At 44.3% G+C, this 20,326-nt stretch overlaps 1 protein-coding gene across 9 annotated transcripts in view; it reads right to left on the reverse strand.

Annotated features, from left to right (window-relative positions):
• The window catches only part of LOC137372189 (diacylglycerol kinase beta-like), a 636,709-nt gene that overhangs the window by 255,705 nt on the left and 360,678 nt on the right, over positions 1–20,326 (reverse strand). For all 9 annotated transcript variants that reach the window (XM_068035767.1, XM_068035770.1, XM_068035771.1 and 6 more), the window contains 2 exons: positions 18,043–18,116; positions 16,523–16,597 (listed from right to left, as the gene is read on the reverse strand). In XM_068035767.1, coding sequence (XP_067891868.1) covers positions 16,523–16,597; positions 18,043–18,116 — 149 coding nt within the window. The remainder of the gene's footprint in view (positions 1–16,522; positions 16,598–18,042; positions 18,117–20,326) is intronic.

The following is a 20,326-nucleotide window of genomic DNA, read 5'->3' on the forward strand; positions in this document are numbered from 1 at the left end:
ATAATTTTGTCAGTAAATTCATCTTTAAAACAAACTTTAACTTAAAGATGCATAGCATTAAGACAATGGTTTTGGCTGTTATAGAATCATTGAATGGCTAGAGGAGGCCGCCATTTCGCCCGTTGTGACCGTACCAGCTCTCTGCAAGAGCAACTCACCTAGTACCACTCCCGCAACATTTCCCTGTAGCCTTGCACATCTTTACTCTTCAGATAATTCTCTTTTGAATGCCTTGATTGAATCTGCCTCCACCATATTCTCAGGAAGTGCATTCCAGATCCTAAGCACTCACTGTGTAAAAAAAGCTTTTCCTCATGCTGCCGTTGCTTCTTTTGTCGATCACCTTACATCGGTGTCCTCTGATCCTGGATCCTTCCACCAAAGTTTCTCCCCATCTATTTTGTTCAGATCCCTCATGATTTTGAACACCTCCACCAAATCTCCTCTTCTCCAAGGAGAGCAGCCCCAGCTTCTCCAACCCATCCACATAGCTGAAGTTCCTCATCTCTAGAATAATTCTCGTGAATCTTATCTGCACCCTCTTTAATGTCTTCACATTGTTTCGAAAGTGTAGTGCCCAGAACTGGACACAATACTCCAGTTGAGGCCAAACTAGTGCTTTATACAGGTTTATCATAACTTTCTTGTTTTTGTACTCTGTGCCCCGATTTTTAAAAGCCCAGGATCCCATATGCTTTATCAACCGCTTTCTCAACCTGCCCTGCCACCTTCCATGATTTGTGCACATATACCCCCAAATCCCTCTGCTCCTGTACCTCCTTTAGAATTGTACCCTTTAGTTTATATTACTTCTCCTCATTCTTCATACCAAAATGAATCATTTCACACTTTCCTACATGAACTGACACTTGTCTGCCCATTCCACCACCCCGTCAATATCCACTTGAAGTATCATTATACTTCACACACTTCACAATACTTCCAACTTTTGTGTTATCTGCAAATTGTGAAATAGTGCCCTGTACGTCCAATCTACGTCATTAATATATATGAAGAAAAGCAGGGGTCCTAACACTGACCCCTGGGGAATCCCACTATATAACTTCCTCCAGTCCGAGAAACAACTGTTCACATCTATCTCTGTTTCCTGTCACTTAGTGAGTTTTGTATTTGTTTTGCTACTGTCCCTTTTATTCCATGGGCTATAACTTTGCTGACAAGCCTGCTATGTGGCACTTTATCAAATGCCTTTTGGAAGTCCTCGTACACCACATCAATTGCATTACCCTCATCAACCCTCTCTGTAACCTCAAGACTCAAAATGGATACTGAGGCTAAACTTCTCAGAAGATTTGGGCTGCCAGCTAGTCTTAAACTTGTTTCTCAGTGTGGAGAATGACTGGATAACTTTCAGAGACCTGGTGCACTCTACCACCCCAGGACATCCAGGACCCACCACCCATAAGCACTAAGACTGGTTTGATATAACAGTGTTCTGAATCGTCCCTCAACAATCAATGCCCACTTGCCCCAAATTGAAGTCAGCATGTCACTTTCTGACACCCTCAACAAAGCAGAGATCATGAAAGCAATCAGTCTAATGTCAAGTGATAAGACAACAGGGTCAGATGAAATATACAAGACAGTAGGCACAATACTCACTGTCAGACTCACCAAACTATTTCAGACAATGTGGAATAAGGAAGTAATTCTTTAGGAATTCAAAGATGCATCAATTGTCCATCTTTACAAAAGGAAGGGAAATCATTGAGCTTGTAACAACCATAGAGGAATCTCCCTACTATGCATTGCTGGGAAAATACTTGCAAGAGTCCTGTTTGACATTATATCTTGAACAGAACCTTCTACCAGAGTCAATGTGGCTAAAGAATAGGTCGTGGTGCAGTTACCAAGGTGTTTGCTGCATGCCAGCTCCAGGAGAAATGCCAAGTGCTGAACTGCAACTTGTACTCAACATTTGTTGATCTGATTAAAGCTTCTGACACAGTTAATCGTGAGGGCCTATGGAAGATTACGGCAAAATTTGGGTCTCCAGAAAAATTCATCATTATGGTACAGCAATTCCATGACGGTATGCTTGCTCATGTCCTGGACGGTGGAGTCTTCTGACACCTTCCAGTCACAAATGGAGTGAAGCAGGGCTGTGTGTTGGCTCCTAACCTGTTCAGCCTGATGTTCTCTGCCATGCATTTGAAGCATTCTGTGTTAGCAAAAGTGGCAATCACATTAGATATTGCACAGATGGCAAAGTCTTCAATTTGAGGAAATTGAAAGTCAAAACCAAAAGTGCATGAAACTTTGGTTTGTGACTTTCTTTTCGCTGACGACTGTGCTCTAGATGCCTGTTAAGAACGAGGAATGCAGTATAGCATGGACCACTTTTCATCTGCTTGTGATAACTTTGGTCTCACCAAAAGCACCAAAAAGACTGAAGTCATGCACCAACCTGTCCCATAAAAGCAATACGTGGAGCCAACTATTACAGTCAATGGTAAAATGCTTGAAGCTGTCAAACAAATTTACCTAACTCGGCAGCACCCTCTCCAGAGCAGTTCACATTGACGACAAAGTCAACGCCAGAATAGCGAAGACCAGCGTTGCCTTTGGGAAGCTACGAAAAACTGTCTGGGAGTGAAGAGGAATTAGTCTCACAAATAAAGTGAAGGAATACAGAGCTGTGGCCTTCCCACTCGTTTGTGAGGCATGTACAGTTTTCTCTAGGCATGCAAACAAGCTACACCACTTTCACATGATCTGCTTGCAGAGACTGCTCAAGATCAGATGGCAAGACAAGGTTCCTAACACTGTGATTCTCTCGCTGACTGACACGCTGAGCATTCACACTCTGAAGAGAGCTCAGATAAGATGGGCAGGACATGTTGTCTCAATACTTGATCAGCGCTTGCCAAGAAAGCTCTTCTATGGCGACTTAATTGAAGGGAAATGTTCACATGGAGGCCAAAAAAAGCACTTCAAGGACACCTGAAGGTCTCACTAAAGAGTTTCATAATTGCCCCGAGATATGGGAGAATCTTACCCAGGATCGCTCCATATGGTGCAGTTTTATCAGCAAAGGTGCCATCCCCTATGAACGGAACAGTGTCATATTGACTAATAGGAAATGTGAGCTTCGTAAGTCCAGAGCTGCAAGCATCACTCCTGCACCAACCATACATGTGTGTCCAACATGCATCAGATCTTTTTGTGCTCAAATTGGATTGATTAGTCATCTTCCAACATATTGCACCTGAAACTTTAACTCAACAAATTCTAGTTGACATCATGGTCATCTTCGACTACGAAGGACAAACAGTACTACTTCTACCTACTTTGAAAAACTGAAGCAAGTTAGTTAAACAAAAAGTTGATTCTCGTGATAGAATAGTTTCAGAATAATTTATCTCAGCTATATTAAAAGCAATAACGATCATAACCATAAACCTGTACCTCGCATCAAAGGCATTATCTCTAACCATGGAGTAGCGATACCACTCAAACAGGTTTATTTAGAACATGATTTTTAAAAAAATATTTGAAACCGTAAGGTGCAACATAATGATTAGTTTTTTTATCCCCACAATTAAAATACAGCTCTAACTTTTCTTCATTAAATTTTTTTTTGGCATGTTAATGCGATCCAACTGGAAAAGGCTGGGAGTCGCAAATGAGATGTTGAAGAGCTGCAGGTTGCAGCAGGACAAGGTGCCGCACAACCTGAGGCCGCAAGAGCCAACCAGAGGGGGACAGGCATGCCTGCATGTCCTGACCCTCATGAAGGAGGAGACAGAGCTGGCTGTTATTGAATGCCTAGTGCTAAGTCCTTGGCCAGCAAAGGGCCTGAAACTATTGAAGATGATCATATCCTCATACCTAATCCTCCTTCTCACATCCCACCTCCCCCCTTTTTAAAAAAAAATTAATTCATGGGCATCTCTGGCTAGGTCAGCATCTATTGCCCATCCCTAATTGGCCTTGAGAAGGTGGTGGTGAGCTGCCTTCTTGAACCGCTGCAGTCCATGTGAGGTAGGTACACCCACAATGCTGTTCGGAAGGGAGTTCCAGGATTTTGACCCAATGACAGTGAAGGAATGGCGATATAGTTCCAAGTGAGGATGGTGTGTGACTTGGGGGGAACTTGCAGGTGGTGGTGTTCCCATGCATTTGCTGCCCTTGTCCTTCTAGTTGGTCGACGTCGTGACTAAGGGAATGTGCAAGGGTGATTAGTTGACTTTTGTATGCAATATGGCATGATTTCACTTAAAGATTTGGTTTGGAAATGTTTATTTGGCTGTGGATTTTTTTGTATTATTGCAAAGTGAACACTGAAATGGTCAGAGAGAGGGGAAAGGTTAGGTGTGGGACTGTTGGTGAATGGGAACTGGGGTTGCCTTTACTGGTTTTGGACTTGATGAGTTCTTCAAGGACAGCCCAGCCAGCAAGAGGCTGTCTAGGTTGACTCCTCTCTTCCGCCTCTTCCTCATGTTTCTGCTCTTCAACTGCTCGCTGAATAGCTGGTGACAGAGGCTGCCTCCTCATGATGGTGAGATTGTGCAGAATGCAGATCATGATGAATCTTGACACCTGCTCAGCCAGGTACTGTGCAGGTCCTCCAGAGCAGTCCAGGAAATGGAAGCATTGTTTCAGGAGCCCAATGGTCAGCTCTATCACGTTTTGTGTGGCAGCATGGTTTTCATTGTATGCATGTTGCGCATATGCACATGGGCTGCACACCCAAGTCATCAGTCATATGGTCAGTGGATAGCCCTTGTTGCCTGGTAGCCACCCTTTTATTTGCCATGGTGGCAGAATTGCATCTAGAACACAGACTGCCACAGAATGAAGGCATCATGACTGCTGCCAGGATACCAGGCAGTGACCTGCATGATTCCTTGCGTATCATCACACACCAGCTGGATGTTAAGGGACCGGAATCCCTTTTGGTTGTGGTATCGGGCAGAGTTCACGTGACATTTGCAAAGCGATGTGTGCGCAATGATACCCTGCACCGTGGGGAAGCCAGCAATGTCGGTGAAACTGCATGCTCGCTCTACCTGCTTCTCTCTAGCAAGAGAGAATGAAATGTAATCAGTTCTCAATGATTGGAGTGTGTCCTCCCTCACATAACTGTGGATGGCAACTAGGAGATGTTGGAAATGCCTCCAGCTCCAGACTGGAAACAGTCTGAAGCATAGAAGTTCATTGCCATGGTCACCCGCAAAATCATTGGACAATGCGGTCCTTGCCCTGCTGTGAAGTTGCAGTTGTGGCTGCAAGTGGCAGATTTCAGTAAGGACATACCTACTGAAGTACGTTTGGTGCACAAATTGTTCCTCACTGAGGTTCAACATCCTGGGCAGATACGGCCTCCAGTTGAGAGGCCTTCCTCCCCTCCACCTCATCCTTTTCCTTTTTCAGCAGTTTGTCCTGCTTTATTTGTGTGGCCTCAGTTCATTCTCCACGTCATGCTGTATTCCAAGGGGAATGGTTACGAAGGCACCTAAGTCTGGGGGCAGCACTTTAATTCATTCATGGGATATGAGCATTGCTGTCAGGGAGAGCATTTGTTGCCCAATCCCTAATTGCCCTCGAGAAGGTAGTGCTGAGCTGCCTTCTTGAACCATTGCAGTCCATGTGATGTAGGTACACCCACAGTGCTGTTTGGAAGGGTGCTCCAGGTTTTTGACCCAGCGACAGTGGAGGAACAATGATAATAGTTCCAAGTCAGAATGGTGTGCGACTTGGAGGGGAACTTGCAGATGGTGGCATTCCCATGCACCTGCTGCCCTTGTTCTTCTAGGTGGTAGAGGACGCATGTTTGGAAGGTGTAGGCGAAGGAGGCTTGGCAGGTTGCGGCAGTGCATCTTGTATATGGTACACACTGCTGCCACTGTGCACTGGTGGTGGAGGGAATGAATGTTGAAGGTGGTGGATGGAGAGCCGATCAAGCGGGCTGTTTTGTCCTGGATGCTGTGGAGTTGCTTGAGTGTTGTTGGAGCTGCACCCGGGAGTATTCCATCACACTCCTGACTTATGCCTTGTAGATGGTGGACAGTCTTTGGGGACTCAGGAGGTGAATTACTTGCCGTGGAATTCCCAGCCTCTGACCTGCTTTTGTAGCCACAGTATTTATATGGCTGGTCCAGTTAAGTTTCTGATCAATGGTAACCCCCAGGTTATTGATGGTGGGGGATTCAGCAGTGGTAATGCTATTGAATGTCAAGGAGAGATGGTCAGATCTTTCTTGTTGGAGATGGTCAGATCTTTCTTGTTGGAGATGGTCAGATCTTTCTTGTTGGAGATGGTCAGATCTTTCTTGTTGGAGATGGTCAGATCTTTCTTGTTGGAGATGGTCATTGTCTGACACTTGAGTGGCATGAATGTCACTTGCCACTTATCAGCTCAGGCCTGAATGTTGTCCAGGTCTTGCTGCGTGTATCTGAGGAGTTGTAAACAGTACTGAACACTGAGAAATCATCAGTGAACGTCCCCACTTATGACCTTATTATGGAAGAAAGGTCAATTGAAGATAAAGCAATTGAAGATGGTTGGGCCTAGAACACAACCCTGAGGAATTCCTGCAGCGATGTCCCGGGGTTTAGATGTTTGGCCTCCAGCAGCCACAACTATCTTCCTTTGTGCAAGGTATTACTCTAAACAGTGGAGAATTTTCCCCGATTCCCATTGACTTCAATTTTGCTCAGGCTTCTTGATGCTACAATTGGTCAAATGCTGCCTTGATGTCGAGGGCTGTCACTCTCTTCTCACCTCTGGAGTTCAGTTCTTTTGTCCATGTTTGGACCAAGGCTGTAATGAGGTCTGGATCTGGGTGGTCTAGATGGAACCCAAACTTAGCACGGGTCAGCAGATTATTGCTGTGTAAATGCTGCATGATAGTCCTGTCAACAACACCTTCCATCACTTTACTGATGATTGAGAGCAGACTAATGGGGCGTTAATCGGCTGGATTGGACTTATCCTGCTTTTTATACACAGGACATACCTGGGCAATTTTTCACATTGTCGGGTATATACCAGTGTTGTAGCTGTACTGGAACAGCTTAGCTAAGGGCTCAGTTAGTTCTACAGCGCAAGTCTATAGCACAAGAATATAGCCGGAATGTTGTCAGGGCCCATAGCCTTTGCTGTATCCAGTGCCATCAGCCGTTTCTTGATATCACGTGGAGTGAATGTAATTGGTTGAAGACTGGTTTCTACAGAATACTTGAAGTCTGCAAAAACTCCTAGAACACCTGCCACACCACTCCCTCTCGACTTTGGTGCTTTCTGTAGTTGTTTAAAGTTGCCAAACAGTTGTAGAACTGAAGCAAAAGTGAGAAGAAATCAACCAGCAACTAAGGGATTGGTACCATAGTGTTACTGTTTATGGACTAATAATCCAGAAGCCTGGACTAATACTGCAGTGGTGAGTTCAAATCCCACCATGGCAGCTGGGGGAATTTAAGTTCAATTAATAAATCTGGAATAATCTGCTCGTCTCATTAATACTGAGCATGAAATTACGGGACTGTTGTTTTAAAAAAAAACACATCTGGTTCACTAATGCCTTTTAGGGAAATAAATCTGCCATCCTTACCCAGTCTGGCCTTCATGTGACTCCAGACCCACAGCAATGTGGCTGACTCTTAAAGCAAGCTACTCAGTTGTATGAAATCACTACAGAGAAGTTGAAGATGGATCACCCAGCATTGACCTAGGCACCGGAAATGTCAAAGGCACACCCTGCTCAGTCGACTCTGCAAAGTCCTCCTCACTAATATCTAGAGACCTGTGCCAAAATTGAGAGAGCTGTCCTACAGACTAGTCCAAGCATGGTCATACTTGCCGAATCATACCTTCCAGCCAATGTCCCAGACTCCTCCATCACCATTTCTGGGTAAATCCTGTCCCACTGGCAGGACAGAGTCATCAGAGGTGGTGGCACACTGGTATACAGTCTGGAGGGAGTGGCCCTGTGAGTCCTCAGCATTGACTCCAGACTCCAAGAAATTTCATGGCATCAGGTCAGACACGGACATGGAAATCTGCTGCTGATTACCACCTACTACCCTCCCTCAGCTGATGAATCAGTACTACTCCATGTTGAACACCTGTTGAAGTAACATTGAGGGTAGCAAGGGCACAGAATATATTCCAGGTGGAGCACATCAATGCCTATCTATCACCAAGAATGGCTTGGGAGCACCATCACTGACCCAGCTGGCTAGGTCCTGAAGGACATATGTGGTAGACCGGGCCTGCAGCAGGTGATAAGGGAACCAACAAGAGGGAAAGATCTACTTGACCTCGTCCTCACAAATCTACCTGTCGCAGATGCATCTGTCCATGAGAGTATTGGTACGAGTGACCACTGCACAGTCCTTGTAAAGACAACGTCCCATCTCCACATTGAGGACACCCTCCATTGTGTAATGTGCCACTATCACAGTGCTAAAGGGGATAGATTTCAAACAGATCTATCTGCTCAAAACTGGGCATCCATGAAGCACTGTGAACTGTCAGCAGCAGAAGAATTTTATTCCAGACAATCTGTAACCTCATGGCCCAGTATATTCCTCACTCTACCATTATCAAGCAAGGGGACCAACCTTGGTTAAATAAGGGGTGTAGGAGAGCATGCTGAGCAACAACAGGCCTACCTAAAAATGAATTGCGAACCTGACGAAGCTCCAACACAGGACTACATATATGCTAAAGAGCTCAGCGATCCCACAACCAATGGAAATGTTTCAACTTCATTCATTGCAACATTGGGAACATTTTGAACAACTCCAATGAGTCTGTCCTGCCAGTGATATGCTGTCTTCGACTTGAATGTCCTTGACTCCATCCCTCAACACCCCGGCTGGTTCAGCTTCGATGCTACCCCAGTCCGGAACAAGGATGGAAAAGCCATTCAACAGCTGAAGAACAACAAGGCCTCCAGAGCAGACAGAATCCCTGCTGGTATCCTGAAGCATGGCAGAGATACACTCCTGGGATGACTGCACAACCTCATATCCCTCATCTGGGAGGAGGAGTGCTTGCTGGGGGACTTCAGGGACACTGTGATCATGACTGTATTCAAGAAGGGAGACAAGACCGATTGCAACAACTACAGAGGAATCTCCCTGCCATAGGGAAGATCATTGCAAGGACCCTCCTCAATCGCCTCCTCCCATTGGCTGAAGAGCTCCTTCCGTTGTCGCAGTGCAGCTTTCGCCCATCGAGAGGCAGCACAGACATGATCTTCACTGCGTAGCAATTCCAAAATAAATGCAGGGAACATCGTCAACCGCTGTACATGGCCTTTTTTGACCTCATAAAAGCCTTTAACTCAATCGACTGTGAAGGCTTATGGAGCATCCTGCTCAAATTTGGCTACCCTCAAAAGTTTGTCACCATCCTCCATTTACTCCATGATGACATGCAAGCCGTGATCCTCACCAATAGAATCACCACATACCTTATTGCAGTCAAGACCGGGGTCAAGCAAGGCTGTGACATCACACAAACCCTTTTCACCAGTTTCCTCACTGTAATGCTACACCAAATCTCCAGTAAACTACTCACAGACGTGGAGATAATCTACAGAACAGATAGGAAATTGTTCAACCTACATCACCTTCAATCCAAAACCAAAATTACTCCTACTGCAGTCGTCAAGCTTCGGTATGCAGACAACACCTCCGTGAGCACTCACTCTGAAACTGAGCTCCAGATCATTGTTGACTTGTTCTCTGAAGTATATGAGAAAAAGAGTCTTCCACTAAACACTTGGAAAATGAAGGTCCTCTTCCAACCAGCTCCCACAGCACAACAGCTCCCCATGTCATTGAAGATCAATGGCGAGATCCTGGAAAACGTGGATCATCTTGGGAATCTCCTCTCGGCGGAGGCAGACATAGACAACGAGGATCATCATCACCTCCAATGAAAAAGCTCAGCCTTTGGCCGACTGAGAAAGAGAGTATTTGAGGATCAGGATCGCAAACCCAAGACTGAGATCATACTTTACAGGGCAGCAGTGATCCCTGAGCTCCTATATACTTCAGAGACTTGGACCACCTCAAAAAACTGGAAATGTACCAAAGGTGCTTCCGCAAGATCCTCCAAATCCAGTGACAAGAAAGGCGGTCTAACACTAGTGTCCTCCCCCAAACCAATCTGCCCAGCGTCAGGGCACTAACCAACCAAAATCAGCTCCACTGGGCGGGACATGTCGTTCGCCTGCCTGACACCAGACTCCTGAAGCAGCTGAACTTGGTCACAGAAGGAGACTCCCAGGAGGACAGTGGAATCGCTTTAGAGATGTCCACAAAGCATCCTTGAAGAGATGAAACATCCCTGTTGACTCATGGGAGTCCCTGGCTCGTGATCATCCTAGATGGAGAAAGCTCACTCGGGAAGGCTTCGTACATCTCGAGGGACTTCACTGCAAACATGCGGAGGTGAAGTCGTGGCGTCGGAAGGAGTACGCAAAGTTCCAAATTACTCATCTACCTGACCCTTCAAGCACCATCTGCCCCACATGTGGCAGAGTCTGCAGATCACACATTGGACTTATCAGCCATCTCAGAACACATCGTATTGGAGTGGAAGCAACTCAGCCTCGATCCCGAGGGGCTGCCTAAGGAGGAGGAGGATTGGATCAAAGCATTGCTGTTCTGCCACATCCAGTTGTGAATGGTGATGGACAATTGCACAGCTAACCAGAGGAGGAGGCTCCAAAAACATCCCCATCCTCCATGATGGCGGAGACCGGCACGTTAATGCAAAAGACAAGTCTGAAGCATTTGCAACTATCTTCAGCTAGAAGTGCCAACTAGATGATCCATCTCAGCCTCCTCTTGAGGTCTCCACCATCATAGCTGCCAGTCTTCAGATACTCGATTTACTCCACGTGATATCAAGAAATGGCTGAAGGCACTGGATCCAGAAAAGGCTATGGGCCCTGACAACATCCCAACTGTAGCACTGAAGAGTTGTGCGCCAGAACTAGCTGTGCCCTAAGCCAAGCTGTGCCAGTATAGCTGTAAACACAGGCATCTACTCGACAATCTAGAAAGCTGTCCCGGTATGTCCTGTCCACAAAAAGAACAAATCCAATCCAGCCAATTACTGCCCTATTAGTCTATCAACCATCAGCAAAGTGATGGAAGGTGTCATTTACAGTTTTATCAAGCAGCACTTACTCAGCAACCACCTGCTCACTGATGCTCAGCTTGGGTTCTGCCAGGGCCATTCAGGCCCCCTGTGCAGCCCTGGTCCAAACATGGGCAGAAGAGCTGAATTCCAGAGGTGAGCTAAGAGTGACTGCCCTTGACATCAAGGTAGCATTTGACCAAGTGTGGCATCAGGGATCCCTAGCAAAATTGAAGTCAATGGAAATCAAGAGGAAAACTCTCCACTGGTTGGCGTCATACCTCGCACAAAGGAAGATGGTTGCAGTGGTTGAACGCCAATCAGCTCAGCCCCAGGACATTGTTCCAGGAGTTCCTCAGGGTAGTGTTCTCGGCCCAACCATCTTCAGCTGCTTCAACAATGACGTTCCTTTAAAAAACATAAGGTCAGAAATGGGGATGTTTGTTGATGATTGGACAGTGCTCAGTACCATTCACAACTCTTCAGCTACTGAAGCAGTCCGTACCCACATGCAGCAAAACTTGGACAACATGCAGGATTGGGCTGATAAGTGGCAAGTAACATTCACGTCACCCAAGTGCCAGGCAATGACCATCTCCAACAAGAGAGAATCCAACCATCTCCCCTTGATGTTAAAAGGGGTTTCCATTGCTGAATCCCCCACTATCCTGGGGTCGCCATTGACCTGAAACTTAACTGGACCAGCCATATAAATACTGTGGCTACAAGAGTAGGTCAGAGGCTTGGAGGTCTGCGGCAAGTAACTTACCTCCTGACTCTCCACCCATCCAGCATCTACAAGGTACAAGTCAGGAGTATGATGGAATACTCTCAACTTGCCTGGGTGGGTGCAGCTCAAACACCACTCAAGCAGCTCGAAACCATCCAAGATAAAACAGCCCACTTGATTTTCATCCCATCCACCACCTTAAACATTCAATTTCTACACCACCGAAGCACAGTAGCAGCAGTGTTTGCCATCTACAATATGCACTGCAGCAACTTGCCAAGGCTCCTTCAACAACACCTTCCAAACCCGTGACTTCTTCCACCTAGGGCAAGGACAGTAGATGCACGGGAACACCGCAACTTGCAAATTCCCATCCAAGCCAAACACCATCCTGACTTGGAACTAGATCACCATTCTTTCACTGTCGCTGGGTCAAAATCCTGGAGCACCCTCCCTAACAGCACCGTGGGTGTACCTACACCACATGGACTGCAGCGGATCAAGGTGGCAGCTCGCTACCACCTTCTCAAGGACAATTAGGGATTGGGCAATAAATGCAGGCCTTGTCAGTGACGCTCACATCCCAAGAAAGAATTACAAAAAAACCTGTAAGAAAATGATGATCCCTTTAAATAGCGCTGGCAGGGGTTTCCTTCCTGCTTCTGAACACATGTTCACCTGTGCCAAGTTAAGATAGGTTGCTAGCTAGAGTATTAAGCTCCAAAATGGCACTGCTGACATCAAATCAGTGTTGCACGCTGTTTAATATCATGATCTGCTTGCTCTGCCTACTTCCGGCAGCAGTTCACTTCATTGTGTTAATGCCCTTACCAATATGGCCTCTGGTGTGACTCGTCCCAAAACAGTGTGCACGCCGTGGATGCCATTTTGGACATGCAATGTCTCGCAGAGTGCCTGAATAATGGGTGCTAGCAATCCGAATTTCACGCCGTTTGTCTCATCCTGATGCAATCTGCTTGATTTTACCCAAATCGCTACTCCACTCTACAACCTCGACTTTGCTCTTCAGACTGATAAATTTACCCCTATCTGAACCCTCCCTGCCCCAAAATAGATTAAATCCCTATCGAATGCTCCAGTTATTCAATTCGCCAGCCCAACAGAACAGCTCCTGTTTTCCCCATTACTGGTGCTGGTGCCCATGAATTGAAACCCCTGCCTCTTGCACTACCCTTTCAGCCATGCATTTAAATCTCTAATTGGTTTGATCCCATATAAATTACTATGTAAACTACTATGAAGTAATAATCAAGAGATAATTTTTACACTAGCTTCTCAGACTCCATCAGCAGAACCTGACATTGGTTCCTACATGGACCACAACAACTGGATCCTCCTCTTCCTTCTTCAGCCTTGAAACACTGCCTTTAAACCTAGCATCAGGCAGGCAACACAGCCTTTGGGACTCAGTCGTGGTTACGTAGACAAGTATCTATTCTCCCTGACTATATTATTCCCTATCTCTACCATATTACATTGTGCTCCCGCTATTTAAATGGCCTCCTGTAGCATGGCATCACAGTCAATTTGCCCATGCTCTCTGCAGTCTTTGTTATCATTCATATTGGTAGTAAGTAGCCTGTACCTGTTGGACAATGGCAAAGGCTAAGGCACCTCCACTACTGCAGCTGTGGTCCCCCTTACCTGCTTGAGTCGCAGAAACATCCTCATGTTCCTGATCACGAATGAATTTTAAACCAGAACCTAAGGGGTGTGACTGCTTCCTGGGTCAAAAGGTCCAGGTAACTCTCTCCCTCCCGAATGCATCACAATATCTGCATGTCAGACTCCAACTCAACAACTCTGAGCTGAAGATCCTCGAGTTGCAAGCACTTGATGTAGAGGTGGTTACTTGGAATCACGCTAGTCTCCACAAACGCCCACATGCTGCAGATGTGGCACACCTCCTGCAATGACATCTCTATCTAATCTTGTTTTATATTTTAATTAATGAAATGTTATGTAATTAATTCAGTTTATATTAAACTAATTAATTTTAACCAAAAGGAGCACCTTCATTCTCCTCTGAACCAAATTCCCACTCTCACCAAATTCTCAACTTCCAACTGTATATAATGCACTTATTTAATGCTGTGCTCTGTGCCTTAGCCCTCTACAGCTGATCTAATAGAACTATTTCAGAGTAAAGTAGTTCCATTTTGCCATATATATTGAAAATCAACCCTCCCAAATATCTTAAAAATCAAGGTACAATAGGTTTATTTTGAGAACAAAGTCATCAGTTGCACTGCTACATAAATCTACATCTTTTGTAAAAAAGTACTCTCTCAAAACGCATTAAACGTGCTACAATAAGACTATCAGAAAGTTGCTCATGAAATGATTTAATGTGTAGCATTGTCTAAGTAGCAGGTTTTTATCTGTGCTCCAAAACAGTTTCATAAATCATGATAAAGTCCAGAACTAGATATGAGGTTTTGAAGAACCAGTATATTCAGTATATTATTGCATATATCATTCTCACATTCAGTTTACAACCATTATTAAACCTGAACACGAAAGTGTTGCAGAAAATACACAAATCAGTCAGAAACAGGAAATGATTGTAAGTGCAGCCCAAATAAACACAAAACTGTTACAAAAGTGCTTGTGTTTTGTTAAATACAGTTTTTGAGGAATCATTTTTGAAAGATTGAAGAAATGTTAACCTTTGGGGTTTTCAAAGAGGGTCATGTAAAGGCCATTTGACTTTGAAAAACAGTGCCTGGAAATGTTTTTCAAAGGGTCATTGAGAGGTCTTGTGAGGAAAACAAGCCTTTCTGGGAACCACTTGACTTCCAGCAGCAACAAGCCTTTCCAGAAACCACCTGACTTCCAGCTCAATAAACAACAGAGAACTTTGGACATCTGGAGAGATTGTTTACCAAGAAGTGACAGGTTAAGATTGATGGAGGGAAAAAGGTTGATCTCCTGTTGTCAGTTTCACTTTTGAATTGTTTTGAGTTAGTGTTGAACTGTATGAAAAGGCAGAGAACTTCCAAGGACAGAAGAAAATTCCCAAGGAAGGAGAAAAGACCAGAACCCAACTCAGCTTTGCAGTGCCTCTCTAAAAGACCCTGAGAAGTTCACTGCATCAACTCATCTCGTCTGCTGTCTTTGAAGAAAAGCCTGCTAAATTAATCCTCAACGCCGCCTGAAAAGAACTGTTCTAAAAGATTCCAGTGACCTGTCTACGTGTACTTGGAGGCCAGACTGTATGCCAATTTTGGAACACAACATATCACATCTGCTGTTTCTTCAAGAATGAGCAAGTATTCAACCCAAGTGTTTTTTCGTCTGTAATAGAGATCTAAAAACAAATATCCCTTTATTTTTCCGGTTAACCAGTAAATATGTGTGCGTATGTGAGTGAGGGGCTAAGGTAAAAAGGGAACCTTAATATTTCAATCTGTGTGAGTCACAGAGTTGTACAGCATAGAAACAGGCCCTTCGACCCACCGCGTCCATGCCGACCATAATGCCTATCTATACTAATCCCACCTGCCTGCATTAATTCCATATTCCTCTATGCCTTGCTCATTCAAGTACCTGTCCAGATGCCTCTTAAATGTTGCAACTGTTCCTGCCTCCACCACCTCCTCCTCAGGCAGCTCATTCCAGATACTCAGTATTCTTTGTGCGAAAAATTTACCCCTTTGATCCCCTTTAAACCGCCTCCCTCTCACTTTAAATCTATGCCCTCTCGTTTTAGTCACCCCTACCATGGGAAACAGACTCTGGCTATCTACCCTATCTATGCCTCTCATAATTTTATATACCTCTATCACGTCCCCTCTCAGCCTCCCTAGCTCCAGGGAAAACAGACCCAGCCGATCCAATCTCTCTTTATAACTCAAGCCCTCCAAACCAGGCAACATCCTTGTGAATCTTTTCTGCACCCACTCTAGCTTAATCACATCTTTCCTGTAGTGCGGCGACCATTACTGGTTCAGACATGTTTTATAATAAACTGATAATTTTGTTGTTTATTAAAAAAACCTGGTTGGCGTGTTTTATTCTGTGATAAAAATAGAGTCCATGATTGACCATATCGGTAAATTGGAAAAAAATTGAACAGAAGTTGTGACCCGTGGAGAAGTGGAACTAGAATAAGCAGTGCACTCAGTCGTAACAAAACCTTAAACTGTGGATTGTATAGTTGTCTCACTGGAAATGATGAAAATATTCTGTAATATTGACACATTATTTATCTGTGATAGCACTGTATTTAACCAATGTTACTTATTCTGCTTCCATTTAATGCAAACCAGCTTGTCTAACCTATCTCACATGAACTGAACAGCAATTATACTTTCGCCTCTTAGGTTTAACATTAGTCAAACTCATAAAAGCATCAGTACCTGCCACTTCATCAATAAACTATGTTTCTGTATTCTGCCAATACTCCTTGAATATATATTTTTCATGTGCTAAATATTAAAACAAGGTAATATTGAAACATATAAATTAGAAACATCCCAGATTTGATTTTTGGTCTATGTGGAATTGATTGATCTGAGTCAAATTAACTGTATCACTAGTGCTATTTGTCTCAACATCTCCTGCAGTAGTTTGCCCCAAGAGCACAAAAAACCACAATGCAAAAGCATTACCCATTGTTTAAAATATTATTGCATTATCACTTACCCAGGCACAGGTCCACCCCTGTCAAGATTATAAATTTGTCTTGGGTTGAGGAGATATTGAAATTTTCGGAGAACTCTATCAAAAAAAAAAGCATAACCAAAATTATTAATTTTCAAGAAATAAAGCATTTTGTATGCAAGCTATACTTCACTCTGTATATGTTATCCTAGGTACAACAACTTTTATTTATGCAACACATTTAATGTAATAAAAAGTTCCAAAACGCCTCACAGGAGTGTGATAAAGCGAAATTTGACACTGATCCACATAATATGTGATATTACGACCTTCCCCATACACAATAGTAAACCTCCGGTGAGGATCCGTCCCTTTTGACTTGGTGCCTCCAGCCCCAGAACTTGTCCCAATGTCCCAGAGTCTGCAGCCCTCCCTCCTGCACCATGCCTCAAACCATGCATTGATCCTCCCTATCATCCTATTTCTAACGTCACTTGCACGTGGCACTGGGAGTAATCCAGAGATTACTGCCTTTGAGGTCCTACTTTTTAAACTTCCTCCCTAGCTCCTGAAAGTCTGACTGAAGGACCTCAATGACCTCTATGTCATTGCTGCCTAATTTTGAAGTGATTACAATCAAGAGACCAGAATTAGGTGATTGCAGATATCTTGGAGGGTTGTGGGGCTGAAGTTCATTACGGTGCTAAGGAGGGGGGTGAGGCCATGGAGGGATTTGAAACTAAGGATAAGAATTTTAAAATCCTGCACTGATTAACCAAAGCCAATGCAAATGCAGAGGTGACTTTACACAAGTAATGGCACAAAGTGTGTAAATAAGTTTGGTGAGCTACAAGTGCAAATAACCATGTGGGAATATGATGTAGTAACAATAACAGAAACGCGGCTTAAAATGAGAGAACTCCATGCTTACTATTCATGGATATGAAGTGTTCAGAGAAGTTAAGGAAGGAAAAAAAGAGAGGTGGGGTGGCAGTACTAATTAGTGAACATGTAGTGCTGGAAAGAGAGGATGTACTCGAGAGGGCAAGGACAGAATCCATTTGTTCAGAGTTGAGAAGCAAAAAGGGTACTATCAAACTACATGTGTGGTCACTGGAAGTTGCTGTTCAATTTATTATGCAATAATGGTAAACGCTAATAACCTGTTATTCTTACTGCAAAATCTGGGCCATTATGTATTCATCAAAAATCATTTTGAGAGATATTCCTATAGCTAAACTGCTTTTAACAACTATAGCAAGATTCTGTAAGTGTGCAGTAAGAGAAGTCATTTATTTCTACTATTCTGAGACCTATTGTGTTGCTAATATATCGGAAGTGGAAGATCAGATTTTCACAAACTGTATTAATTTTCACAGCAACTTACTCTGTTCAGCTGCAAAGTGGATGGAGAAAATTTGTGCATGGAAATTGACAACTTTATGATGTCAAAGGAATTTTCCTTTATATACTTCACAGGAGTTACTAGATATTATGAACCACAAGCAAAAATATGTTATAATGGGCCTCTTATGGTCTGATAAAGAATTTTTAAAGTTTACCTTTCCCCTTGCCTTCCACCACTTTTGGGATTCACAAACACTAGAAGTGGATGTGTACCAGGCACAGAGGTAATCTGCAAAATAAATGTACTGATAAACATGAAGTTCTGATGACAAGCATGCATTTTATCAATTTGTTAAATGGGTACCATTTAACTTTAGGTATATTTATATGTACAAAAACAATAATCTTTCGTTATGATTAATCATCACCGGCTAGAGATTTCATCCTCAGTGCTCAATGAGTCATAGAAGATATTCTGCTCATTGATTATAATTATAGCCATATGCTGTGAACATAGCCATTGAAAATACATGCAATTAAAGATTTAAAACACATTTAAAAAATGTTAGGAAATTTAAGGCACAGAAAGAGGCCTCTTGGCCCCATAGCGTCTGTGCCGGCCGACAAAAGATCCACCCATTCTAATATAAAAGCAAAATACTGCAGATGCTGGAAATCTGAAATAAAAACAGGAAATGCTGGAAATACTCAGCAGGTCTAGCAGCATCTGTGGAGACAAAAGCAGAGTTAACATCTCAGGTCAGTGACCCTTCATCAGAACTGGCAGAGGCTAGAAATATAATGGGTTTTAAGCAAGTAAAGTGGGGGTAGGGCAAGAGATAACAAGGGAGGTGGTGTTGATAGGACAAGGTCACAGAATAACTGACCAGAGGTCATGGAGCAAAGGCAAACGGTATGTTAATGGTGTGGTGAAAGACAAAGCGTTCGTACAGAGAGGGTGTTAATTGACAGAAAACTGAACAGCCAAGGCCCCAAGCACAAACATGAAACAAACAGTGGGTAGGCACACAGTAGAAACAAACTAAAATAAAACAAACATTTAAAAAAGAAAAAAATTAAATAAATAAATAAAAAGGGGCGGGGGCCCTTCAAGCTCTGAAATTATTGAACTCTATGTTCAGTCCGGCAGGTTGTCGCGTGCCTAATTGGTAAATGAGATGCTGTTCCTTAAGGTTGAGTTGATGTTCACTGGAACACTGCAGAAATCCCAGGACAGAGAAGTGGGCATGAGAGTGGGGGGGGGGGGGGGGGGGGGAGGTGGGGAGGAGTGTTGAAATGGAAGCAATGGGAAGATCGGGGTCATGCTTTTTCGGACTGAGCGGAGGTGTTCTGCAAAGCAGTCACCCAATCTGCGTTTGGTCTCCCCAATGTAGAGGAGACCACATTGTGAGCAGCGAATACAGTAAACTACATTGAAAGAAGTACGAGTAAATCGCTGCTTCACCTGAAAGCAGTGCTTGGGGCCTTGGATAGTAAGGAGAGAGGAGGTAAATGGGCAGGTATTACACCACCTTCGATAGCAGGGGAAGGTGCTGTGGGAAGGGGACGAGGTGATGGGGTAATGGAGGAGTGGACCAGGGTGTTGCGGAGGGAACAGTCCCTTCGGAATGCTAATAGGGGCGGGGAGAAGGAAAAATGCGTTTGGTAGTGGCATCATGCTGGAAGTGGCAGAAATGGCAGAGGATGATCCTTTGGATGTGGAGGTTGGTGGGGTGGAAAGTGAGGACAAGGGGAACCCTGTCATGATTCTGGAAGGGAGGGGAAGGGGTGAGGGTAAAGGTGCGGGAAATGGGCCAGACACAGGGCCGTCAACCACAGTGGGGGGGAATCCTCGGTTGAAGAAAAAGGAAGACATATCAGAAGCACTGTCATGGAAGGTAGCATCATCAGAGCAGATGCGTCAGAGACGGAGAAACTGGGAGAATGGAATAGAGTCCTTACAGGAGGCAGGGTGTGAAGAAGTGTAGTCGAGGTAGCTGTGGGAGTAGGTGGGCTTATAATGATTATTAGTAGACAGCCTATCCCCAGAGATGGAGACAGAGAAGTCGAGTAAGGGAAGGAAAGTGTCGGAGATGGACCAACAAGAGGTGAGAGAAGGGTGGAAATTAGAAGCAAAGTTGATAAAGTTTTCCATTTCCTAATCTCACCTTGCAGCATTTGGTCCGTAGCCCTGCAGATTACGGCACCTGATGTGCATTTCCAGACTGCTTTTGAATGAGTTGAGGGTCTCTGCCTCAACTACCCTGTCAGGCAGCGAGTTCCAGACCATCACCACCCTCTGGGTGAAGAAGTTTTTTCTCATCTCCCCTCTTATTTTTCTACCAATCACTTTAAATCTATGCCCCCTCGTCACTGACCTCTCTGCTAAAGTGAATAGGCCCTTCACCTCCACTCTATCCAGGCCCATTAAAATTTTTCACATTTCAATCAGATCTTCCCTCAGCCTTCTCTGTTCCAAGGAGAATAACACCAGCCTAT

Source organism: Heterodontus francisci, chromosome 7 (genome assembly GCF_036365525.1).
Source record: "Heterodontus francisci isolate sHetFra1 chromosome 7, sHetFra1.hap1, whole genome shotgun sequence".
Taxonomy (NCBI): domain Eukaryota; kingdom Metazoa; phylum Chordata; class Chondrichthyes; order Heterodontiformes; family Heterodontidae; genus Heterodontus; species Heterodontus francisci.